The 25,819-nt window shown below is 51.5% G+C and overlaps 1 protein-coding gene across 7 annotated transcripts; it reads left to right on the top strand.

The window, feature by feature from the left end:
• The first annotated feature begins 673 nt into the window (after positions 1-673).
• On the top strand, positions 674-25,612 carry stard13b (StAR related lipid transfer domain containing 13b). 7 transcript variants are annotated; one of them, XM_061280389.1, is made up of 18 exons: positions 715-852; positions 1,469-2,257; positions 4,255-4,386; positions 5,102-5,212; positions 5,868-5,901; positions 19,632-19,703; positions 20,144-20,225; positions 21,039-21,102; positions 21,566-22,806; positions 22,869-23,039; positions 23,111-23,270; positions 23,373-23,571; positions 23,637-23,850; positions 23,939-24,053; positions 24,120-24,341; positions 24,409-24,626; positions 24,705-24,881; positions 24,951-25,612. In XM_061280389.1, exons 2-18 carry the CDS (start codon positions 1,541-1,543, stop codon positions 25,066-25,068), a joined length of 4,047 nt encoding a protein of 1,348 aa, XP_061136373.1. In that variant the 5' UTR covers positions 715-852; positions 1,469-1,540; the 3' UTR covers positions 25,069-25,612. The 7 variants fall into 7 exon arrangements, with proteins under 7 accessions (XP_061136375.1, XP_061136373.1, XP_061136372.1 ...); XM_061280388.1 differs by lacking the exon at positions 715-852 and adding an exon at positions 1,356-1,468 and having other exon boundaries at positions 1,570-2,257; XM_061280391.1 differs by lacking the exon at positions 1,469-2,257 and having other exon boundaries at positions 674-852.
• Positions 25,613-25,819: the final 207 nt, after the last annotated feature.

Below are 25,819 nucleotides of genomic sequence, written 5' to 3'. Positions count from 1 at the left end.
ATTGGATTGGGCGAAGAAACCGTCCCCCAAGTGAAAATAGTTCAGAGACTTTTTTTTTTTGTCAGTGCGTGCCAAAACTCAGCAACCCTTTTGATGCCGACAACTCGGCCGGCCCTTCAGGTAGTCTGGGTCAAAGGTCACCCTCCGACGTGGCCTTTGAGGAATTCTGCGAATGAGTAAAGTCGAGGTTGCAAAAAGTAGAAGAAAATTAGCAAGTCAAAGCAAATCCGCATTTTTATGGCCTACTTTTTAACTTTGTTTTTTTTTACATTCACTCGCACTTTGTTTGCTCTCCTCTGCAGACCATTTCAAGCTTAAGTCCCGCTCGCCCGCCCGCGCGGCTATTTCCGTCCTTGTGATGCTTTGGACAAAGAATGGCGATGTGCGTGTCTCGACTCCCGGCGGAACAAGATGTTACGGTTTGCCTGCTTTCCATGTAGGGGCCTGACACGTTTCACTTTCACACCAGCGGCTTTGCCTGCAACCCCATGTAAATCACTGGGGCCTTTTCTCCGGGACTTGAAAGCATTCCTGCAGCCGCTAGCGCGCCGGCGGGTCAGCGTTCATCTTGTCCCTAACCCGGTTCACCTTGTTCCCCGCTCATCTCTCTCTCTCCTTCTCTCTCTCCCTTTCTTTCTCCTCCCCCTTGCCGGCTCCTCACAAATAGACAGCGCCGCTCCCTCCTGGCGCATATTCGGAATGGTTTGGAGTGTCGGCGCAGGCCCCCGGCAGCACCGAGGGCGAGGGGGGGAGGATGCCGACCACGCTGGGGACCAGCGGCCCGCCTCACAGCAGCACCACAGGACCAAGGGACGCACGCCGGGCCCAACGCGGCTCTTTTGGACACAGCAGGTGAGTCCTGATGCAAGGCTCAATTGGAAATATGAGTCATTCAAATAGAAATTGCTTATCAAAACAGGAGTAGCACTGTTTTGTTCAACATTTTAACCCGTAGTTTGAGCTCATGGGTCAATTTGACCCGTTAAGTGTTCCCAATCAACATTTAGCTCCTAAATTTGACCCACGTCAAGTCACGTGATTTGGGGATTTTATTTTCCTTGCGTCCTGCACTGGAGCGGCTTTTGCGCCGGTGGCCATCTGTGGCCTTCTCGCGTCTATCATAAGAATCCCAGATTAGCTATGGCGATGGAGCGGCTGGGAGTTTCCCCACTCTGTCGAGGAAACCCGTTGCAGGTTTCCCGTGCTTCACCCAAGCGGCGGAATCCAGCGAGTAGCTGCCGAGCCGAGCGCGCTCGTGACGAACGCTGCACGCTTGGAGGAAGAGCGCTCGGATTCCTCTGCCGAGTGATGTCACCGCCGTCAAACAGATCCAGACACGAACCACTCGGGCTTCAACACCAGATGTTCAAATGCGGCGGCGGCGGCGGTGGCGGCGCACTCTCACTCAAGGAGACACTGTGAAGTTGCCAGGATTAGAAGCTACCTTGTCTGCTTTTCTCCCTTTCAGGTGAGCTGAATCGCACGGCGGATCTCGGATGACACCGATTCTTCAATATCCATGCGCTGACAAATCGTGGACATGAATGAGAATGGAGGTTCCGCCCGCAGCGACACCACGGAGACATCCATCTCCACTCTGGGACAAATTGGCCTTTTCGCCACGCGGCGCTGTCAACAGCTGGCGGCGCCTCAAAGGCCGGCGCCACGCAACGGGCTCAATACGGGAACTGTTGAGGAACTTATCCGTCGAGATCTGAATTTCCAGGAACATACAACCGATGACCTCGGTCTGGTGGAATGGATTCCTAGAAGAATGAAGGACGATGAAGGACAAGCGTCCGTGGTGCTCGGAGACGCACCTCAAGTTCTTGCTTTTTTCAGTTTAGTTCATGATCAGCGTGGTCCACCTCCCGTCCAGGACCGTGCGACAGATGATCTTCTCCCCGAGTCTGGGCGGCGCTCACAGTTGGCACCGAGACTCAACGGACTCCAGGACACTTGTCTCCGTGTCCGCCAAGCATCACGGGATGAGCGCGCAAACCCCTCAGCCGCACTTAATTGGTGCCGAGGAACCCGAAAAGCGGCCGGCGTCGTCAAACGCAAGCAGAACCGCGTCGCCTTTCCGGACTACGGCGAGAACGACGACGAGTTCCCGGAAGCGGCGCTGAGCACGGAGTTCCCGGCCAATCGACAGCATGGGAGGAAAAGTGGCAAGAGGCGGAGCTACTGCGTTGGCGGCCCCGCAGGAAGCCATTCACGTGTTTATGACGCCGAGGCAGAAGGTGGTGACAAGGAGGTAGGAAGCTGTTGCTTTCTTCTTCACGCACGTGATCTGCAGACGCTTTCATTGTAGTCTCAGTTCCATTTGTAGGATGGACGGGCCTTGCCGCCCACATCTTTTGCTTTTTCTTTGAATCGGCACGCAAATGGGAGCAGGTGCGAGAAGATAGCTTTGAAATCTTCTCCAAGGCTTGTGATGTCCAAAAAGCCCCTCAAGGCTGACGTGCACTCGTGTGACCTCCCAACGGACGAATGGAGCACCAAGGACGAACGGACAGATGGACGGCCTCAAGATTGCAGGGCGCAATCTGCAAAACGTTCCCGCTGACTTTTTAGTGGCTGACCTTTTTGGGGTACAAATAAGTGAAGACCCCGAAAGAGGCATTTGGCACGTGATGCATGTGTGGGAGGGCCAATTGATTTTTTTTTTCTTTCTTGCGTTGGGGCAGGAATGCAAACATAGCCGATGCTTTCTTTCCATGGGCAGCGAGCGGCACGTCCTCCTCTCCTCCGCCCGTGAAAGCTTTGAGGCGGCGGTTGTCTGTACTCGAGCGCTTATCTCCAAATGGCACCAAAGTGTCACGGCTGCAGATAAGGCGCAAATTCCGAGAGACGACCGCCGCTCTTTTGCAAATTGCAATCGGAATGTGCCGCTCTGGATCAAAAGGGCGCAGGCGACGCTATCGTGAACGGCTGCCATCTTGATGGTTTTCCACAAAGGCTGAAGGTGGATCGTTTTTGTCAAGAACCACAACATGGTCTGCGCTTTTCTTTTTTTCCAATGTCTTGCTCAGTTGGCTTTAAGAGCTGCGCATTTGCACCGTGCAGTAATCGAGGCGACCACCAGGGGGCACTGTCTACTGACAGCAGCTGTGTGCTGCCAGAAGCTTGACGTTGGCCTTTTTCGAGGAGCACATTTGGGAGCGGAATGTGCTTTCCGGCAGCTGTCCAGGTAGCCTTTACACACTCCATGGTGATCCCCGAGCAGGGTGGACGGATGGTTCGCTCCCTCCCTCGCCGGCCCGCTCTTCTGTCCAGCTCCTGCTCCTCATTTCCATGTGAAAGACGATAGTGTCGCCCGCCCCTCACAATGTCGACAATGTGCACTAATCAAGTTGGCCGGCCAATGTCATAACGCTGATTCGTAGCGGGACTTGTTGCCATGGCGCCCGGATGGACTGATGGAGACAGTGGACAGCAAAATGTATTTTGGGCTTTTTTCGTGGAAGTGTGTGTGTGTGTGTGTGTGTGTGTGTGTGTGTGTGTGTGTGTTGTGGCTCTGTGGAATGCGTCGGAGTTTGCAAGGGCTTCTCGTGTCAAACATTTGCTATACGTCGTTAGCCGATGCATCCGCTTGCTGACTTTGCCTCTGAATTTTTTGGACTGACTTCCTGCTGGGGGAGCCTCTGGGGCCCAATGTGGTGTCAGTCAAACAAAATGTTTTTCTGCTTCCAAACTGCATATGGTATATATGTGTGAGTGTGTGTGTGTGTGTGTGTGGAAAGTCACACACGGTCACATCTCATGGTGACAATTTGGTGACGGAGGGCCCTCCTTTTGATTTACGAGCGTGCACATCTTGAGGCCCCGCTCTCCAGCGAGCGCGTGAGGATGGAGCTTCTATTTATACATGCGTGCGTTGAGAGGCAGAAAGGCGGCAATTCCATGAGTGTCCGTCCGCATGTCTGGAGCCATCCTGCCTTTTTGCTCTTTGCCCCCCCACCCCCCCGAGAGAGAGCGAAGTGGCGGAACAGATCGCATTTCCATGAGAACCGTTTCAACCTCACCAGGAAGCTTTTTTTCTTTTTTTATTTGCAAGTGAAGAGGAGTTTTGCCTTTTCAAAGATAATCATACCCTAATATTCTCACTCGTCCAATCTGAAGTCACATAAAAGAAGAAGAAAGGGCAAGAGTTTTGGAGACGGGAAGGAAAAGTCCCCCAATGCTAACATGCTGATGGGATGGGGCTTTTTATGTCTAGGAGTTCTAACGTGTGCCTTGATGTCCCCGCAGCTCAAGGCTCCCTGGTCCGAGTCCATGGGCCAACTGATGAGGAAGCTGGAGCGCCTCAACCTGGACATTGAGGAGGCGCTGAGCGCAGGCTCCTCCCCGTCCGACACGCCCTGCACCGCACGCAAGAAACAGGTGAGCCTTCCTTCCTTCCTTCCTTCCTTCCTTCCTTCCTTCCTTCCTTCCTTCCTTCCTTCCTTCCTTCCTTCCTTCCTTCCTTCCTTCCTTCCTTCCTTCCTTCCTTCCTTCCTTCCTTCCTTCCTTCCTACGTCCCTCCCTCCCTTCCCACCACCGAGTTCATCAAGCGTTGGGACCGAATCGAGCTTGCTCTGATTCCTCCCAAGCATCTCATCCTCTTCTTCTTCTTCTTCCTCCAAACAAGAGGACACTATCATCTTTGTCCCGCCTCCGTCTGACTTGTGTGTTTTTGGGTCCGTACGTCCTCAGCGTGGCCGAGCGAGAACAGGCGGCCATTGTGGCCGTTTTGATAAGAGTTGCTCGGCGGGCCGGGTCGGCCGAGGTAGCGCCCGGGGCACAAAAGTCTTCTTTGGTGCTCCACAGAGGAGCTCTTGTGTCGGTTCCTCCTCGGAGGTGCCTGGCAGGCATGCGCGGAACAGAAGCGGCGCCCCGGCATTCAGCGCGGCCCGCTTTGACGGGCCCAGACGTCTTTACTGGGATGTTTGACGAGGTCATCGTCTCTGTCCTCTCAAAGGCGCATCGGCGCATACAAGCGCTTTTGTGCGCCAGGGCCTTCCCTACCGCAGACGGTGACCTCAGGCTTTTGTTGGTCCTATTCTGGTCCGGACGGACAGACCTACGGATGCTCAATGTGGCTCTGATGTCGTTTCAGCGCCCCGCATTGAAGCAAAGCCTGAATGAGCGAGGCGGGCGCTCCGGCCAAAGCGGCTCTTGTGTTCCTCGCCGTGCCTCCGTGGGAACCAGAGGAAGAAGCAAGAAAGCGGTGAGTTCTGCTCCAACCTGCTTTTGACCATGTGACCATGTCACTGCTACCGTTGTAGGAAAATTCCATTTTGTTCGGATGTGGAACCCGAGCGACCGAGTGAGGCCAAGTAGCAAATGCGCCTCTTCAAGTGAACTTTGACCTCTTAGACGGCAGCTGTCGCTCCAAGCTAGAAAACGGCGACATTGCGAGTTGAAAACAGCTGAGAATGTTTCGGGGAGCAGAGCAGAGCAGAGCAGAGCGGCGGATTCCACCCGCCGTCTGTTTGGGCCCGGGAGATTTTGTTTCTCTAAAATGCGGGAAAATTTTCTTCTTCTTCTTGTTGCGTAAGTTCAGGGCGCCGTTGGACAGCGGGAAGCGGCAATGTGATACAGATGGGCTTCGCTCTCTGGCGAGATGCTTTATGGAAGAATTTGGAGGCGTTTTTTTTGGCACCTGCCTTTTTTGTGGGAAGCGGAAAATGGAATGCGCCTCCTCTAATATGCGTGGCGCTCCCTTTTGCTTTGGACCATTGATTTTTTTTTTCCAAATGTCTGCCAAGAAAAACGTGATGTTCCTCATGTCATGAGAAACCCAAACAAATCTCATTTCAACTGACTTCAGAAGCTTGTCATTGATTAGGACAGAAATGAATTTTTTTCTTTTTTTTTTTCAGGTTTTCAACAAGATGACAAGGGAAGCAGGAGCAGGTAGGATCAGAGGGAATTTTGTCGCTATGCTATCGCTAGCCTTCGCTAATGGCCTCGTCTGCTTCTATGGTTAGCATCACATTTGATTTAGCCCTTCAGTCATTTATTTTCATAAAATGTATCACTTTCTTCATCGATTTATTCATTTCTTGCAACGTCAAACCATCCAAACACTTTCTGCAGCTATGCTAACGCTACAGTTGTCCTTGCCTGTGCAACTGCTATGCGTGAAATATGTGGCGCGACCCAGCAAAAGTGTAAATGTCGGAAACGCGTGCGTTGAGACCACCGTGAATGCTTTGTCAACATCGCTGAGATCTTAACCGTTAAAACAGGGCTCATTGGCCACTTCATTAGGTACACCCAACCTGCGCTCTTGTCGTCCTCCTCATCAAAATGAGACTTTGATGGACTCTATTTGCAACACTGTGGTGTATATAAGAAGTCTACATAGGCCTGCCTGCCTGCCAGCAGTTTCCCATTGGTCACCAGGCGTGTGACGTCACCAGCTCAATTGATGATCACGACTGTGAAGGCAGTATGAAAAATTCCACACATGGAAAGATGGAAAATGACTTGCGGTTTCCTGAGTGCGGAGGAGGCCAGCGCAGAGAGCAAAAAAAAATAATAATAATAAAAAAAAAAAGAGGCTGCTAGTATTTCGGGACTTTTTCCTCAAACGTACGTGCTCGTTTATCAAGGTTGAGTGGGAAGCGCCAAATCTTTTCACTACAGGTGGAAATGTTGCCTCAAGGTCGCTGAAAGCAATACGTTAGCATTAGCTGAAAAGCTTCGTATTGATTTCAACCCCCAACCCAGGCAGGCTTCAAAAACACTTTTAGCAACTTATTTTGCCTGGTTTCTGCCAACTTCCTGTTTGTTGCTCAAGCGCGTGCATCCACCACTTCCTGCAAGTCCACTTGAACTTCCCGCGAGTTCATGTCCATGACCTGTTAGTTCAAGTTTAGTCATCTGTGGGAAGACTAGTTTGCATCAACTTCCTGTCTGCAGGCAGACTGTCTTTCACCGGTGGCTCAGCTCAAGTCGCAAACAAGCGCAAGAGGCCAGACGAGAACTTACAAGGCTGACTTGACCTCCGGCAAAGCAAGTGAGAAGAAACCACCGCAAAGGTGCTGAAGAAAACAAGATTAGGGAACACTTGAATGGCGTCTGAACCCAGCTAAGCTCCAACCAGTTCTGTGCGGGCCTTCTGGAAAAATGACCTCGACTAGGGAATATATGGTCAGGAAATTTATAGCACATGCCTGGGACGGGTCCTCGGGGGCGTGTACGCTCCCTGAGCCCTGTTTCCATTCCAGCACTCTCCCAGGCTATTTAACGGGGTCTAGCCCAAGTGTGACCCAAGCGTAGAAGAGAAATCGCTTTTCCACGCAACTTCCTGCTCCATTTAGTCAACTTCTACTTACTTCATTTCATTCTGGACCACTCAATTCGATTGTGGACCTCTTCGGGGTGTTTAAAGTGGTACAATACAAACGGAGCATTCCCAGGGCTGTTGGATGTTTCCGCTTCTGTCCTGGTGTTTAAAAAACAAAATTTCATTTATTGGCCAAATGATCGCCCCCGTGAAATGTCCCAAACCAGTTGACTCCCATGAAAAAGCAGCCGCCTGGCCGCCATGTCTCAAATGGGCTGTCCCGAGTAACCTGAGCTCGGCTTCACGCTCAGCAGAATATGGCTCATCTTGCACTGGGTCGAGAGCCGCTTTTGTGTGGGAATTAAGGGTCACTCCAAGCCGTGAGCAAGAACTGGACCGCCGTGGCCCTCGCAAGACCAGGCCAGAACTTTGCGCCGCTCGCTGGCCTGCTTTTTCAGGGAGCGCAATGTTGTCACAACAGAACTAAATGGTGCTGAAAGCGAAGTGCATTCCGGCTTTTAAAGGGTTGACCTCATCCAATCCGAGCGGCGGATTTGAAAAAAATTGAAATCGAGCCGTTCGGCTCGTCTTAATATCAGATACAGGTCAGAATTGAGCTGCAGTGTGAACGTAGCCAAAGATCCGAATCGTGGAAGACTAGAATGAGGTGCTCGGGGGATCAGAATACGTTTCACAGAATGGCGTTAAGGCGGAGCCGAATTCAGAGTCTGCGCTTTCTCTTTTACTTTGACCTTTTTTCCAAGTAGTCGAAAAAAATAATATTTCTATTTTTCTCACAGTATGCGTAATTCCGCCTCCTCGGCCCATTATTCACATACTTTCCGTCACATGGATTTTCAACGTTCAGCTGACAATGATAAATTTCCCACAGTCAGTGAACGCATCACGACGATGAGGCTCTCTCTTTCTCCGTGCGTGCCTTTCTCTCTCTCTGTCTCTGTCTCTGTCTCTGTCTCTGTCTCTGTCTCTCTCTCTGTCTCTCTCTCTGTCTCTCTCTGTCTCTGTCTCTCTCTCTGTCTCTCTCTCTGTCTCTCTCTCTGTCTCTCTCTCTGTCTCTGTCTCTGTCTCTCTTCTCTCTCTCTCTCTCTCTCTCTCTCTCTCTCTGTCTCTGTCTCTGTCTCTCTCTCTCTCTCTCTCTCTCTGTCTCTGTCTCTGTCTCTCTCTCTGTCTCTCTCTCTCTCTCTCTCTCTCTCTCTCTCTCTCTCTCTCTCTCTCTCTCTCTCTCTCTCTCTCTCTCTCTCTCACTCACACACACACACACACACACACACACACACACACACAAGCACGCACGCACGCACGCCCGCACATCTGGTGGGAAGCGTGAAAGTCGTTTACCATGATTTCTTTGCATTTCATCCGCGTGATGGGAGCGTTTTAAGAGACATTTGTTTTTTCGGACATGCACCGCCAGAAAGGAGAAGCCTTTTGAAAGTTAATCGGGGAAAAAAAGGGGGATTTATTTCTCACTTTTTATTTTTTTCATTGATTTTTCAATTGCATCGAGTGGCCGGAGGACTTTTGCAGGGGAACTTTATTTATCATGTCCGAGTGCGATGACGTCTAAAGGGACGTCGGCCACGCTGAAACTGCGGCGGTCCTTTAGCGAGCAGCTGCGGAGCTCCACGTCCAAAGCTTGGGACTTAATCTGGAGGAATGTCCGCGAGCGGCGGCTGGCAGGTCAGTGGAAACCCCGAGCGAGGCTGCCCCGAACCCGAACCCATGCGCACGAGCTGCACCCCAAGACCGCAGGGTTGCCCCCCCCCCCCCTCAACACGTTTAATATAAGACGCCGTGGCATGCTATTAAACACGGAGACTCCGTATTTGACAATCGTGCGCAAGAAGGAAAAATATATATATGTATATATTTTTCAAATTGACCTTTGACAGCAAAAGTGTTTTTTGTTGACTGCGTGTATCCAGCTGGCGTGTAATTGACGATTGCAAACATTATTTTGCCTTTTTCCCTACTTGTAGCAAACTTTGGAAAGGTTTTGTGTGTAGGCGAGTGCAAGTGTGAGCCACAGGGTGGCGCTAGTGCGTTGTCTTTGCATTGGAACGTGTTATGAAAGATATTTTTATTACTGTATCGATTTTTGATTTATTAGATTTTGTGCAGAAAAAAAAACATTGTGTGTCTTATTCTGCGGCAGTGCAGCACATTTGAATCTGTAGTCAGTTTTTGGTGGTTTGGACTGTGCAAACTAAAGAGTCTTAATTCTTGCTAGATTTGTGTGAGCGCTGCGACCATTCCAGCTGGGAAAAACTCCAGCTCACTTTTGACCCGAATGAGGATGTGGGCTGCAGAAAACCGGGGGGGGGGGGGGGGGGCATCTTGAAGTGTGACGCAATCGCCCGAGTAGCAAGTCACACAAGACGTGTTCACGTGGGAACTGCACACTACGAGGAGATGAAGTCATGCTAATAGAGTCCAGATGTTGCATACCATTCGTCTAAAAACTTTTGGGTCCAGGGACCCTTTACAGGGGAGAAACTTCTCCAAGAACTCACTTTTATATGCACCCGTAAACCAGGAAAGGTGAAAAGTTTCAAAACAAACTCATAGTTGTGATAAGAAATTCCTCATTTTTAGAGGAAAGAAAAAAATGCTTTGCTCAAATTCAGCCAGATGATGGAGTTGAATTTATTTCATGAGCACGCTCATATTAAACACTTGTCTCTCAAAGCATCTTCCCGCAATGAAAGGAATGCAAATTGGCACAAAAGCAATCTTGAAGAAAAAACACGGACTCAATAAGTAAACGTCAAATTTGTCGCTTATCACAGAGGATAAAGAATATATGCCTGTGAGTATTGTTCGAATATCTGTCTGCGTTATGTTTTGCATCGCGTGTTAGCATTGAGCTAGCAGTTTGTCCTTGTACTGTAACTTTATACTCCATTTGAAATACACCACATTTGTAAATTGCCCTTCGTACCTTACCGTCACAACAATTTTATGATCGTAATAAAAAACCCGGATCTAGTTCCTATTTATCATTTATGAGCTGGCGGTGCATTCCGTAAGACGATAGGCACAATACGGCGTTGGAATGCGTCCGTCTAGACGTCTAGCGAGGAAGTAAACACGGGAGGTCTGGGGAGGGGGGGATTACGTCCCATGCCCATGCCATTTTTTTTTTAACCTGTGTCGTGATTCCATGAATGAAGACAGGTGTTTGCGCCCCGCCCAATGAAATCACGCAGGCGATGTGACGCCATCAACCGCCGCTTAAAAAAGCAACTCCACCCGAGTGTTTGCGCCGTGCCGGGGGCTTGCTTAATCCTCGGAGACCCTCATGAAAAGCCCTGAAGTGTGCTGCTGAATTGTGCTCTTTGTGTGCTTAAGATGGACTGGATTGATGGGGAGGGGGGGGTAGTGTACAGACAGGGCTTGTGTGTTTCACGTGCTGGTATGGCGCCGCGCTGCGACACAGGCGGGACTGTGAAGCACAAAGCTGCACCGTCACCGGGCCCGCATCCTGGGCGGCTCCGGACGGACGCCGCCTTTAATACAGGTGTGAGGAGGCTGCTGTTGTTCAGGCCATAAAGGGCCTTTGTGAAAATTCATTCAGCCCCTGAGGCTACTTCAACTTGAAATTTGGGAGACCAAAGTAGTCTGAAAAACCCATGCCCAAAAACATACAGGAAGTCAGCAGGGATCATTTTGGATGACTCGGCATGAAAAATTGGAAGCTTTCGAACCCAGTTTGACTTGGCAAGTGTCAATGTGGCGCTGATAATGCGAGGGAGACCTGCTGAGAGCCTGTTGGAGCTGAAAGTGGCCTTCTCCACCCGGCAAAACAACGTCACCGCCACAAGATGAGTCACATCCCGGACCCGGCCTGACTCGACAAGTTGTCTCGGAGCAGGGCGGATCCAAAATAAAAAGTGTAAAACAAGACAGCGCTATTTTTGTAAGCGCTCCTTACTCACTGGCTCGGCATTCCGGCCGTATTTATATTTCCTTCCCGTGCTGACAAGCCTTCCTTCACACAGACTCTGGATTCAGCTTTGCGACATGGGCCGGACTCCCCAGGCCTCCCCGCCATTGGCCTGCCCTCGGGTCACCTGACCGTTCCCGCCCCCCCAACTTTTTGTGCCGTCCCACTCGGCTCACTCGAGGATTTTTGCACCTCTGTGTGAACAGTAGCAGGCACTCTTGTTTGAAGCGGAGCCTAGCATTTGAATTTTTTTCTTCCTCATGTTTCGAGAACTCCAAGAGTCCTCGGGCAGCGAGTGCCTGGGAAGCATGACCCCGGAGAGCCGGGACATCTACCTGAGGATGGACCACCGCCGTCGGCGCTCGGGCTACAGGCTGGGACGGATCATTGCCAGGCAGCAGCTCCTCAAGAGGATAGCAGGAGGTAGGCGGGCGGGAATCTTGCTCCCACATGGCTGCAGTCAGGCTGCTCTTTGACCATTGTCACTTTTGCTACACTCATTGAGTTCTGCTAAAGTCCTGCCTGCGGCTGTGGGCCCAGTGCCTTCCAGAAGGAAGAATTTCCTGTATGATATGGAATATTTTCAGCTGTTGCTGTTCCATTAGATCCTGTGGTTGTCCTGCAACTGTCCAAACAATTCAAGTAGAAGCTTTTGTGTGTCTCATGACAAGCAAGGAATGCCAATGCTCCAAAACAATTCTCGTCCAACTCCAGCGCTTGTCGGAAAACTTTCCAGGAAGTTTCTATGGAAATACTGCGGTCCAGATTGATCATTTGTTTGGCCATTAACCGAGGACTGAGTTGAGCTATCTCCTATTCAACAGGCAGGTTTGAAGGCCCATAAAACATTTTGTTTTCAACAACAAACTAACAGCCAGGAGGGCTTGACTTTTCCCAACTCTCCCATTGTTTGCTTGGGAAGGAATGAAGGGTGAGTCCTTGTTGTGTTCCTTTTCAAATCAGCTGATTGTCTCTGGCAAAAGGTCGCCAACAGTCTGGCGTGCGCGTGCACGTGTGTGCGTACGTGCCGACAAACTTGACCTTCAGCCAAGAAGAGGGTGTTGCGGGTGCAGTAAATAATTACTATTGACTGACAATACAGAGGAAGATAAGTCAGTGTTATGTAAGGAGGGAGGGAGGGAGGGAAGGAAGGTGTAAACACCGATACGGGATGAGATATGGATGAGCCCCGACAGCTTTTACGAGGATCTTTACTCATTCTTTACCTTCACCTTGGGAATCGTTAGAAAAGCCCGAGTGGCCATTGCTTGTCTGAACGCTCATGATGGAAAAAGAAAAAAAAGAAAGGCCTTGTTTTTTTTACTGTGCAAGGAGGTCTTGACAGACAGTCCCACATTTGTCTGACATTTCCACATCCTGTCAATGGAATGCGTCCCAATACTTTTGCAGCATTCTTTCCAGTCACGCTCAGCAGCCCCGCTCAGTCAGGCGCCTCACGTGTTTGGCCGCCGTATCGTTGCCATTTGATCTTTCTGGGGCAAGTGGTGTCAAGTCAACGCCGAAGGGACTCGGATCGCTTTGAATGGCAAACGGCCGCGCTTTGCCCACGCTCGGTCGCCTTCACCTGGGGGACGGGAGGAAATGGCCTGAGATGACGAGGCTGTCAGCAGCACCGTGCATAAATAGCGGCGGTGGCGGCGGTGGCGGCGGTGGCGACTCCTACATTCCAGCCTTGTGTTGCCATAGCAGGTTGCAAGTGACAAGGTTGCCCCCTCCAAGCCAATATTTACCAATTGGCAGAAGGCCTTGGTGTAAGTTTTCAATGTTCCACTAGTTGGCGCTACAGCATGTCTTTTTGTGTCCGTCCACTGCGTGTCCAACTTGAGAAGCCTTCGAACTTGATGGTGCCAGTTTGGAGCGGCGTTCAGGTCCTTGAGCTGGGAACGAAGGCTTTTGTCTGCCGCTCCACAATTTATTTGTGCCACAAATACGGAAGGCAGGCAGGCAGTTTGTTGTTTCATCTTTTATTCATGAGGCTCGTTGTCATGCAGATTTTTATTTGCTGCCTCCCGAGTCATCCTAAAAGAGAGAAAAAGAAAAAAAAAGCCATTTTGACAATGTGATTCGCTTGTCGTTGGCCTTCCTGCACTTCAAACGCATGCACTCCTCTTTTTTTTGTTTTTTTCCCCCCTTTGTGCCACTTTGAATTCCTACTAAGTTAATCACAGCGACCTTTAGGATGTTCTCCCCTGCATGAGTGAGATACACTTTTGAGTCCGATGAGTTTGAAATGATATTTGTGTTTTTTGGAGAGGTTCAAGTGTTTGATGACTCCTCAGGCATAGCTGGCTGTCAAAATAGCCATCATGGGACTTCTGATAGTAGTCATTCCTGGTTTGGGCCGCTAGGTGGCAGACTGAGCGCAGGCTGATTAATGATTGACTTGCGTGCGCATTTGCCAAATGCTCTGTCCGTCTGGCTTGTAACACAAACGCACGGTCACACATTAACTGCGTGTGTTTTGGAGCTCGGATTCATTTGACACGTTCGGAAATACTCATGCAGCTAGCAACATACGAGTTGTGCGGCTGTCTCACAGCACATCGTGTTATTTGATCCTCTGGTGGAAAATAACTCAAGTTGAGATGCAAGAACAACTTTAAGTCAAGGCGCTGTGCTGTAAGGCGGCCTTACGCTTGGGCGCCCCCTTGCGGTGGAGCAGAGCAACTGCGCACACGCAATAAGAGTTCCTGTGGCGAGCGACGCTTTCTGCAGCAGCCGTTAATTAAGCGAGGGAGGGGGCGAGCGCTTTGATGGCGGAGTTCCTGCCGTGAGTGCTTTCTCACGGTGGGGGCCCTGATGTCGTCGCCCCCCCCCCATCCCACCTCCGGCTCCCCTCTTGACTCTTCGCGAAAGAGGGAGGCGACCCCACGCTGTCCCCTCTGGGACTGGCTCCAAATGAGATGGACCTAATGGAGAGGAGGAGGTTCTCTCTCTCTCTCTCTCTCTTTGGAGTGTTTTTCCACGCTGGCTGTGCTGTTGACAGGCATCCAGCGCTGCTCGACTGTACACTGAAGCGGTTTCCATTTTCAAAAAAATGGCTTGTACCTCAAGTACGCTTGCTTTCCCATCAGGGTCAATGGACGGGCAGGCCTTGAAAAACAGCAGCATTGTTTTGGACAGGGAAAAATAGCAAAGGCACATTGCAATATTGTATTTTCCCCACTTCAGGACAAGCTACATATTTGAGTAATGGTCAGGGTCATAGGCCCAAACCCCAAATGTATGGTGCCAAAGCACTACTTTATATCTCTTGAGAAGTTCATTTTTATTCCAACAAATAATCGAGGATGGGCAAAAAAATGCAAATAAGTGAATTTGTGAGGATTTTGCGTGGGTTTAATATTTGACGTACGCCAGTAACGCGACTAGCAATGAGCCGCAGCCCCCCCCCAAAATGTAAAGCTGCAGAGATGGGCTGAGGTCCACCCTTTGAGCACCACTGTAGTAGAGCAGCCGAAGCGGAATGTGTCCTTTGACGCCGTTTGCGGTAAAGCCCAGCAATCTTTACAATGGACAAAGGCTGCTCGGGGAAAAACATGACACAGTGAGCCAGTGTCCAGCCCGCGCTCGCATTCCACTGCCATGGGGTTATTTATTCATCTGCGCACAAAAGACAATCGTGGAAAAGGCAGCGATAAGGCTGCAAAGATCAACAGTGAATCCCCACTTGATGTTTTTATCAGGAAAGAAAGCCAATCCTTGCCATCAAAAGGCTTTCGGACGAAGGGGAAAAGAAGCCTGTGCGTCATATCGCCACTTTTGTCCTGGGGAAGTCCAACTGGGGGGATTTTGGGAGTTATTCCGAGCATGTTTTGAAGCAAGCTGATGCTTTGGCGTTTCAAAATGAGCCTTGAACTTCCCCCCCAAAAGAAATATCATGTTTGAATTAAAAAAAGAAAGAAAAGTAGACCATTTGGATGCGCTCTCTTTCCAATTGATCTGATGGAGACAAAATGCAATTGGCACCTCAAGTCATGTTTTGGCTACGCTTTGAAACTGGCTTGACGTTTTGCAGCACCACCATGTCAAATGTGATGTGCTTGGTCTGTGCTGTCTGGGTGTCCTTGAGGAGGTGAAGCAGAATGTTACCACAGCTGTGCCGCTCTCGTTTGAATTCGATACGGAACCCCGGAAGGAACAAAAACAGCCTTGGAATGACTTTTGACCCGGCGCGCTTTGACGCCGGTCAACGACAGCAGCTCGCAGGCGGCGGCTGTTATTTTCTCAATCTGAATCTGCGTGTGTGTCGTCCAAAATGTTAGCGTAGCGAGGTTAGCATCAAGACTCTTGCCTAGACGTGCAGCCCAGAAGTGAATCAGAGCGGCTCTTTTTGGCTTTGTCGCTCGGTTGTCCCGGTAACGTGGCCTCGGGCGGATGCTTTTAAAAATGGGCGCCTGCCTCCGCAATCCTTATCCCTCCCTCCCTCCCTCCCTCCCTCCCTCCCTCCCTCCCTCCCTCCCTCCCTCCCTCCCTCTTGGAATCAAACAGGAAGTCTGCGGGTGATTCAAGGTGGGCTCCTCTGTGTAATTACTGGTGACTCTTAGTGGCACGATTGAAGCATTGTGTTGCCGTGTTTGATGTGTCAGCGTCTATGAAAAACAGATATGCAGTCAAAGAGTGTTAGCTCCCAAAAACTAGCTTAAAAAATCCCGATTTTTTTTTCTTAAATCCAGATTTGATGAAGCAGGTGTTGGCCAAGCAAGCGCCCGCCACCTCGTCTGGACATGACAAGTGTGCCATTGTGGCCCTTGTCTGGAGTCCCGCCGGGGCGTTAATTAAAAGCCAAGCGCGGCAACATTCCGACGCAATTATTTGGCTACCGGGAGACGCAATCAATAGCGACGTCATCCGTTTGACAAAAGTTAACGCGCCATTCTTTTGGGCCATGGGATGTTGTTTGTTTTTGACTGTAGGCTGAGCGCTCTGTATGCAATTAGCATCATAAAGACGGAAGACGGACGGACGGGCTCCACTTCAGGCCCCCGAGCGTGACGACACCTCTTGGCTCCTCCTTTTTTGGGAAAAGCCTTCCAGGTGTTTTTGATACAGTCTGTTGTTTTTTTTGGGACAGGTCTATTTTCAAGCCACGTCTGAGTGATTCACTCGGTCGGGTGTCTCGTTGCGGACTGGGCCAGACAAGTTTAGAAAATTTGATTTGATTGAAAAGCTACATTTTGAATTTGGAAAGGATTCAAAAAGATATTTCACTGTTTCTTAAAAACCATTTTAAAAATGATCTTTTTCGAGCCTGTATTTTAATCTGTGAATATGAATCATTTTCATGATTCTAAAAACAACAATTTTACTTTTCCGAAATATTTATAATGAATCACAATTATATTATAAAATGTCATGAAAATGGCAAAATTACAATTGAATCTAGATTTGGATCGCCATTGGTGTTTGCATAGCGCCACCTCATCTTCTTTTTTTGGGGACAGGTATTTTTTCAAGTCTCGTCTGAATGATTCACTCAGGCGCCTGAGTGGGGGGGAAGGGGGGGGGGGACATATTTTCCAAGTTAGCGCGTATAAATCCGAGCGGTTTGTTTTAGAGTGCTTTTAAAGCTGCGAGTATTTATTTTTAAACGGCGACTGAAACGGAGCGCCTCCGTCGTTCTGTCTGCACTCGGCTTTATAAGGCAGTTGTCTTTTACAAGAGTGAAACGGCAGATCGGGGCGACATCTGGAAAATCTTCTCGTGTTGCGGGAAACTGCAGAACGGATGGCCATGTCTTATGTAATCGCATGTGTCTGCATGTTGAAAAGAACGGAAAAATGCTTTTCATCTCGATGTGCACTTGAAGACATTTTATGGGCCAATTCCAGCCCATGTGGCCTTGCTCCCTCCCTCCCTCCCTCGCTTGTGGCCTTTTTGTCAGCACACGCTTTTCCTTGTGTGCGATTTGTCACACCAAAGTCATCACTCTCTCAGATGATACCGATAACACGCTTCCTTTCATTGATGGACTCCTTCCAGACACCACCGAGTGTGACTCACAGCTGCTGACACTTTATGTCATACTCAGCCGACCGAGCTGTCCCCCCCCCCTGGAAGAACATCTGCGCCCGACGAAAAACCGCGAATAAATATTCCCAAGAGACAAAGCTCTGGTGAGGTCATTGAAAAGATCCTGGAGGGGTCCTAGAATTCCATGGCGATGGCAAAAACTTGGCCAGTGGGTTGTCCCGGGTCGGCGGAAAAGGGGGTGGGAGGCGAGCGCGGAAAGGGGGCTGGCTCGAAGGAAAGATTTAGTGTGGGGACCGGGATCGGCCGGGGGTTGAGAAACAGCACAAGAAGCAGCTCAGTTCAAACTCGGCGCCGCGCTGAGAGCAAGCAGGAATGCGGCCCGGCGTGGGAATCAAAGATGCTTCCACTTGACTGATGGATATACTGTAGGAGGAAGCCTGGCTGGCTATATGATGAAAATTTCCCGTGAGTACCAAAACATTTACGAGGGGTCGGGGGGGGGGCGTTGGGTGACCGCAGTCTATTTTGGTCCCGGAAGGGAAATAGTTACTGGACGCTCATGCTGCGCTAGCTCAGGATAGTGAGCGTCACCCTCTTGGAAATGAGATTGTTCATGTCAGTTTTGAAATCAAGTTTCAGCTCCAAGGGAGACTTTGATTGAGAGGCCCACACACACACCAGTCTGTTAAGGTTCCATCTTTTGTCCGTGTTTGTGAAGTTGAGCCAAACTTCTCCCGGAAGCACGTCGCGCACGTCCAATTTGACGATGGAATTGCGTAATGGCAATGTTGCATAATGTTGCCATCACAAAAAGAGTCGTGCCCTCCCTCCCTTTGGTCCCGGGAGGGACCACGGCGGCCCGTCCCAACGAGTCCCTATCTGGGCTTTTGTGTAACCCGAGTGGACTGTACGCAGGTTGTGAGCAAAGTGGCTGTCCGTGAACAAACACAAGCTCTCATTCTTTGGCACGGTGCCCTCCCGCCCCGGCTCGCCCCGGCCTTTTATCCGTGGGAGATTTCCTCGGAGAGAGGACGAGAGGACTGAATGTCTCCGTGTCGCCTTACAGAATGCCAAACACGGAGGAATTCCCAGCTCGTGTTACTCTGGGGCGGGTGGGGGTTCCTGTGGGGTGACCTGAAAGAATATGGGATGGGACATGAAGCACCTGGAAGGAAGGAGGGAGGGAGGGAGGCGAGGCTGAGCAGAAGCTGTCCACCTCCCGCTGCCACAGGTGTGAAGGCAGGAGATCGGAGCGGACCTCGCCGGCACGACTGCGTTGACGGGGTAAACAGTGGACATCATCCAAGGACGGACGGTGGGGGGGGGGGGGGGGGGGAGTGCTAATATTGACTCAGTTGTTGGTCAGGGCTGGAGAGCAAAGTCACTTTTCATTGATTGGCTCGGCCGTCATCACGCGCATGTGAAGCGACGCAGGTGAGACTTGGACAGTAGCTGAGCGGGCGCTGAATCCGCTTCCTTTGACTCGCTCCTGATCTCGGCGTGGGTAAGCAGACTGGCGGGAAATGCTCGGAAAAACGTCCTTTGTTTATTGATGCCAGATGGTCTTTGTGGCAATTTGTCTGCTGCTGTTGTTGAACCATTTTTCCAGGTCAAATATCTGCCTGGCTTATTTACAAGATGTCGGTCAAAGAATATTGCCGATTCTCACCTAAATAGTCATGTCGAATTTTAACGAGATGTGCAAAAAGTGATAGTTAATGCTAGTTTTGTTTTTTTCCCGTATTACTGGATGAATATCCCGTTTGCTTTGGCACTGCAGCGTGAGGGCATGTTTCTCAGCTATGGCAGTAAATAGCCGCGTTGGCCTTCATGGGAAGGCGCCAAAACGCCGTGTCAACAGCAAGCGGGTGGCTGTCGGCTTGACATCTTCATATTGTTTGCTCTCGACGGCGCGGCGTGTTTGGAGCGACGCTCGCTCGCTCGCGTGATCCTCCCGTTTATGCCTTTTGACCTTCTCAAACACGGGAGCGAGCTCTGTCACAAAGAGCAAATGACGTGCTAAGAAGAATGATCTTCCGAAAGAAATGGCTTTGAGTGGCCGAGATTGTTTTGCTCATAAGCCAGGCTAAATTTAACTCATAAGTTAGGCTAAGTTTAGCTCAGCCATGACCACCAAAGTTTGTCTTTCTGTCAAGTTGAATCGCTGCAGCACGTTTTCAAACTCCAAACTTTTGTCTGACGTGGACAGAACGTGGCTTTTTACGACAGCTCATTAGCCGGTGCGGGCGGGTTGCAACTAATGGAGTGTCTGGCGAGTGAGCGCTTTACACAGCAGCTTGAGCCCAAAAGATATCTTGCGCCATCAAAAACAAACACCAAAAAGAATGGCAAAATGTCTCCTTTCATCCCCGCACTTTTCCGTGTTTGCAGAATTGGAGGCAAAGGAGGCGTGCGACTGGCTGCGGGCCGCCGGATTTCCCCAGTACGCTCAGCTCTTTGAAGGTACCAACTCCCGAGCTCGTCACAAAGCGCAAAAAGGCCGCCGGCTTCAATTCAGACACGCCGACATGCATTTGAAATACGTATTGCCAATATTTTTCCTCCGCATTGGCCGCTGGAGGCCAAAGTGAAATGGCTTCATGAGAGGAAATCTGCCAATTTCGGTCCACTGCAGATGAAATCCACGTCGCTTCAAAAGGCCAAAAAACAGGCCGAGCCTTGTTTGAGGCCGACCGGCCGGCCCGCTTTTCATAAAGACTTAATGACTTTACATGAATGCGGCGGAATGTCGGATTCTGGGTGCGATCCACCGAGTTACGTAAGAGGAGACCCGCACCCGGCCCGATCCGGAACAGGGCCGATACTAATGCCAGCGTTAGCTTCTGGGGCCTCGCGTTGTGTCCAAACTCTCCTCTAATGCCATTGTCCTGTTGACCTTTAAGATTCCCAGTTCCCCATTGACATCAGCCCCGTCAAACGAGACCATGACTTCCTGGACAGAGATCTGGTGGAGCCTCTTTACAGGTAAACTGTGTTGACGTTGAAAATGCTCGCAAAACTAACCATCCAGTCGGAGTGGGAAGCCTAATAAAAGTCCGGCTGCAAAACAAGTCACAGAGATTTCAAGCTGAGAGCTGATTTTTTTTTTTTTTCTTTACAACGTCAAAGAGCATTAAGCCATTAAAAGTGTACTTCAATATGGCTCCATGATGTCAGAGGTTCGCTTCCAAGAAGACTCGGAAAACAAAACAAACAGGAAAAGAAAACGCGCTCGGGTCGCCACGGTAACCATCGCGACATCGGATAGGGGGAAAAAGCCGCTGGAGCGCCGCTTGACGTCGTGTGACTCTAAAGAGCTCGAAAGCAACTCATCGAAATTCCACAGTGGCCACGGCCGTTCCAGCTGCGGCGGGATGCCAAGCTTCCGTGCCAGCGCTATGGCAACAGCGGCGAGCAAAATAAATAGCATCGTGCCCTTTAATTGGGCTCCATATTTGACGCATGCCCCTTGCTTGCAGGCCTCCCGTTTTAGCAGCCGCTTTCCACGCCTTTGGAATTGAGGGGGCGGAGGGGCGGCCATCTTGGAAAAGGTCCCTTTGGCCAAGGTCCCGCTATCTATACTGACAGTGCTGTTTGGCTAACCCAGTGGTCAGTGACCCATGCGGCAATGGGATGGAAAATAAAAACAGCTTCAAAAATGATAAACAATCATCAGGGGGGGGGAAATATTTTTGAAACGGGCAGCTAAAATTGACGAAATGAGTCGGGAAGCGATTTAAGCCGAGTTCTCATGAGATGGCCACGTATGTATTTCCTGTTTTCTTTTGTTTCTTTCAGGCGACTCAACACCTTAAACAAGTGCGCCTCCTTGAAACTCGATGTGAACCTCCCAAAGAAAAGAGTAAGCGCCGCTTGTCTTTGAATAATTCCGACGCCTTTGAGCTTTTTCCACATTTGCCCACGCCGTCTAAATTTAGCGAGGATCTCGAGTGTGATTCCAACCAAGCGGATGCAAGATGTCCTTCCAATGTTTTAATCTGCGGCCCTCTTTGACAGATCGTCTGCGCTATTTGTGTTGGCACGCTCTATTTCTGGCCAGGAGCGCCCGCCGTTGACTCATGTTTCCCCATTGCGTAATGTTATTAAGTCGGAGCCGAGCGGAGGCTTCCTCCCCGCGGCTCTCGCTCATTGTCCTTCCTGCAAACAATGACACGCTGGCGGTAATCCGAGAAAACGGCGGCCTAACCTATTTAGCCCGTAAATAGCTTTCCCCGGTATGAGAAGAGCGGACGCTCGTTAACGTTGTTTGCGGCGTGAATTGCGCAACGGCCTTTCCGACCGATGAGGTTCTGTGTCTTCGGCAGAGCGAAGACTCGGACGAGGAAGACCTGTTTGCCATCAGTGACAAATGGACCTTTGAATGGAGCAGCCGGCGCTGGTCCAGGCTGCAGGACATTGACAGTCTTCTGGGAACCTTCGATCCGTCCGCCGGGGACACGCCGCCTCTCAGAAGCGCCACCAGCAGCGAAAGCGTGCTCACGGACCTCAGCGAGCCCGAAGTATCCTCGCTCCATAGCGAGAGCAGCGGGGGCGGCCCTCCCCGCTTTCTGGAAGGTTCCGAGCGCGACATGCCGGACTTGACGCTGCTCGCCATGTCCCGCATCAGCCGCTACGGCTCGCTGCCTCACAAGCGGGGCAAGACGGGTCGCACCCGCGCCAAAGACTTTCTGAAGCGCATGGAGACGCTGCGCTCCCGGGGGGCGCTGGCCAGGGGGCGGAAGCCGCTGGTCATCGGGTCGCCGGTGCTGCAGCGGGAAGCCGGCGCCCTCGAGACGCTGCCGTGCGTGGACGTCGTCAACGGAGCTCAGGAGGTTCCGTCCCGGTCCGGCAGCGAAGGCAGAAGCCCTTCCAGCGGCAGCGCGGGCAGCACGCCCAGCTTCCAAGAGCGCAAGTCGTTGGGCGGCGAGCACAAACGCAGCGGCATGTATTTGGAGGACGTCGACATCTTCTCGGGCAACCAAGTGGCCCAGCAGAATCGCATCAACGAGTTCTGCTCCTACGAGGACCTGGTGGTCCATATTCCCAACGACCACAAGCCGGGGACCTTCCCCAAAGCGCTGTCCATCGAAAGCCTGTCGCCGACCGACGGGGCCTCGCTGGCGTGGCGCTCCAGCGGCGCCGGGCTGCTTTCGTGCCGGCAGGAGGCCCGGCCCGCCGCGCGCCGCTGCTCCCGAGGAAGCCGCGTCAGCGTTTACGACAACGTCCCCGGCTCGCATCTCTACGCCAGCACCGGGGACATCATGGATCTGGAGAAAGAAGATCTCTTTCCTCACCTGGACGACATCTTGATGCACGTCAGCGGACTGCAGCAGATCGTGGATCACTGGTCCAAAAACGTGCTGCCGGGCGGGGAGGGGGTGGCCAGAGGAGATCCGGCGGGCCTTCAGTCCTCCAGTCAGATCACGCTGGACTTTGAGGCCGATTCGGAAAGCCAGACGACGACGCCGGGCGCCGGCGACGGGGTGTCGCTTTCCGACATGGACGCCACCAGACTCGGGGAAAGGAGAGACTCGGGAGTGGGGGCTTCCCTCACCAGACCCAATCGGTGAGACTCGGCCCGAAATGACCACGGCGGGGCCGAGACTGACCTTGCCCCTTTCTCCGCAGTTTACGATGGCCCAGCTTTCAGATTTCCAATCGCCTCAGCCACTCGGTGGCGTCGTTGCAGATAACCAACCAGTCGGCGGGCCAGCTGAGTTTGTTGCAGAAGTTCTCGCTGCTGCGTTTGACGGCCATCATGGAGAAGTACTCCTTGTCCAACAAACACGGCTGGACCTGGTCAGCACCTTTTGCGGAGCGTCGCGGAACCAAACCTATTTTGACTCCCATTTGCTTTTGCGGCCTCCCAGGGCAGTTCCAAAGTTCATGAAGAGAGTGAAGGTGCCCGACTACAAGGACAAGAAGGTGTTTGGCGTGCCGCTTCTGGTTCACGTGCAACGTTGTGGCCAACCGCTGCCTCTGGGCCTGCAGCAGGCCCTGCGCTACCTGAGGAGCAGCTGTCTGGACCAGGTCAGCCTCGCGTAACCTGGCCGTCTCGTAAACAATGACGTGCGGAGAATAAAAGCGCGACTCCTCTGGTTTCGCCCCGTTTTGTTTTTGTTTGGCTGCTAGGTGGGACTCTTTCGGAAGTCGGGTGTCAAATCCCGAATTCAAGCGCTGAGGCAGATGAACGAAAGCTCCCCGGACGACGTCAACTACGACGAGCAATCGGCCTACGACGTGGCCGACATGGTGAAGCAGTTCTTCAGGGATCTGCCCGAGCCGCTGCTCACTAGCAAGCTGGGGGAGACCTTCCTCCACATCTACCAATGTAAGGTCGCCGCCATCACCTTCTCGCTCAGCCGCTCGCCAACATCGGTGTTTGGAAACGCCCAGACGTGCCCAAGGAGCAAAGATTGCAAGCCGTCCAGGCGGCCATCATGCTGATGTCGGACGAGAACCGGGAGGTGCTGCAGACGCTGCTGTGTTTCCTGAGCGACGTGACGTCGTCGGTGGAGGAGAACCAGATGACGCCCATGAACATCGCCGTGTGCTTGGCGCCCTCGCTCTTCCACCTCAACATCCTCAAGAAAGACAATCTTTCCCCGAGGTAAACGCCGAGCGAGCATCCTCCTTCGTTCTCTCGAATTGGACCGCCTCACCATGGCGACCTGGTCTCATTTGCTCGCTGTTGTCAGGGCGATGCAGAAGAAGTACGCCAGCGGCAGGCCGGACCAGAAAGACCTGAATGAAAATCTGGCGGCGACGCAGGGTCTCGCCCACATGATCATCGAGTGCAATCGGCTCTTTGAGGTACCGCAACCGCCCGCCCGCCCGGCGTTTTGGACGCTCGGACGACGGCTCTCGTTTGCCCGTCAGATCCCTCACGAGATGGTCACGCAGTCGCGCAATTCATACGTGGACGCCGACCTGCGCGCGCCGACCTCCGACGAGCTCTTCAAGCCCTTGGAGGACGAGAACGGAACGCACCAGAACCACATGGAGGCCAGACTGGAGAACTTGCTCAGAGAGGCCCGTGAGAAATCCAAATCCTGGGTGTCCTCCAGCAGCTCCGATAACACGGAGCTGCACTTCCAGAAGGTACGCACGCGCTCGTCGATTTGGAGATTTGGTTCCGCCTTTGACGCGGGTTCCGTCTGGCTCGCAGGCGGGCGACGGCAACCCGCTGAGACGCTGGCGGGTGTCCGTGGAGGTGGAGGCGCCGCCGTCGGTGGTGCTGAACCGGGTGCTGCGAGAGCGCCACCTGTGGGACCCCGACTTGCTGCAGTGGAAAGTCTGCGACACCCTGGACAAACAGACGGAGGTCTTTCAGTACGTCCTCAACCGGATGCCGCCTCATCCCGGCCGAGACTTTGTGGTTCTCAGGTGAGCCGCAAACGGACCGCACGTTCCGTTAGCTCCCGAAACCAGGAACTGAGCCATTTCTTGACGTCTTCTCCCAAGGTCGTGGAGGACAGACTTGGCCAAAGGCGCGTGTTCCCTGGTTTCCGTCTCAATGGAGCACGAGGACTGTCCTCCCGCCGGAGCGGTGCGAGCTATCGTCATGGAGTCCAATTACCTGCTGGAGCCCTGCGGCTCGGGGAAGTCCAGGCTGACTCACATTTGCCGAGTGGATCTGAAGTAAGTGACGGAAGCAAATGCCGTCTCGTCGTTACTCCAAGGTATGACTGTTGTCCATTTGTCTTTCAGGGGAAGAACTCCGGAATGGTACAACAAAGCCTTTGGCCACCTTTGTGCGGCGGAAGCCGCTCGCATCCGCAACTCCTTTCAGCCGCTCATGGCGGACGGTCCAGAGACGAAAATCTGAGCCCCCCCCCCCCCAACTAAGGCACAGTTGAATGGAATGTTTCTTCTGCTCCTCGGTATTTGCACAAAACCAGATGAGGACATCTTGGAGACGTTTTTACTCAGCGGAGAATTAATCATCCTGCCAAATGGACTGGATATGCATGATGTTGTCTGGATTGGTGCGCGCTGACCGACTGTCGTAATGTACAATGTCTACGACATTGAAGGCCTCATCAGCTTCTGAGAAGCGTGTACATCATCATGTCAAGATTTAAAGATATCATTATTCTAATTGTAAATCTGTGAATATTTTGTGTGTGTGTGTTTGGGAAGGGATCAATATGGTGTCTTCCTTATAATATAAAAAAATCCTCCTTCCAAATGTAAGCTGGTTTTACTTCAGCACTGACATTCATTTGTTTTTGTTCAACTTGGACCTCCTGTGGTTGTGAATGACTTAAGGTTTGACTTGCTCATACCTGCTTGTAGGGTACCGGTCGGTCCCATGTGCTGGTGACAGCAAAGGACTTTTTTTTTTTTAAATAAAGCTGTCAGGATAATAATATTGTTTTGTTTCAGTCTTACATGCAAAGCAAATCCACATTCGTCTTTCAGAGTATGCAAGGAGAGTAATTAGCGTCTTTTTCCAATTAAGTGGAGAGTGACCTCTAGTGGTGATGTACACTGTTACAAGTTTTGTCATATTTTCGAAACAAAGTTTAAGTTTAAGCATTTAAGTTATAATGAAAGAGTCCAAAGTTCAAGGTAAG

This window comes from Syngnathus typhle, linkage group LG6 (genome assembly GCF_033458585.1).
Source record: "Syngnathus typhle isolate RoL2023-S1 ecotype Sweden linkage group LG6, RoL_Styp_1.0, whole genome shotgun sequence".
In the NCBI taxonomy this organism is placed as follows: domain Eukaryota; kingdom Metazoa; phylum Chordata; class Actinopteri; order Syngnathiformes; family Syngnathidae; genus Syngnathus; species Syngnathus typhle.
The sequence above is the reverse complement of the archived record's forward strand: the minus strand, read 5'-3'. Positions and strand labels throughout refer to the sequence as shown.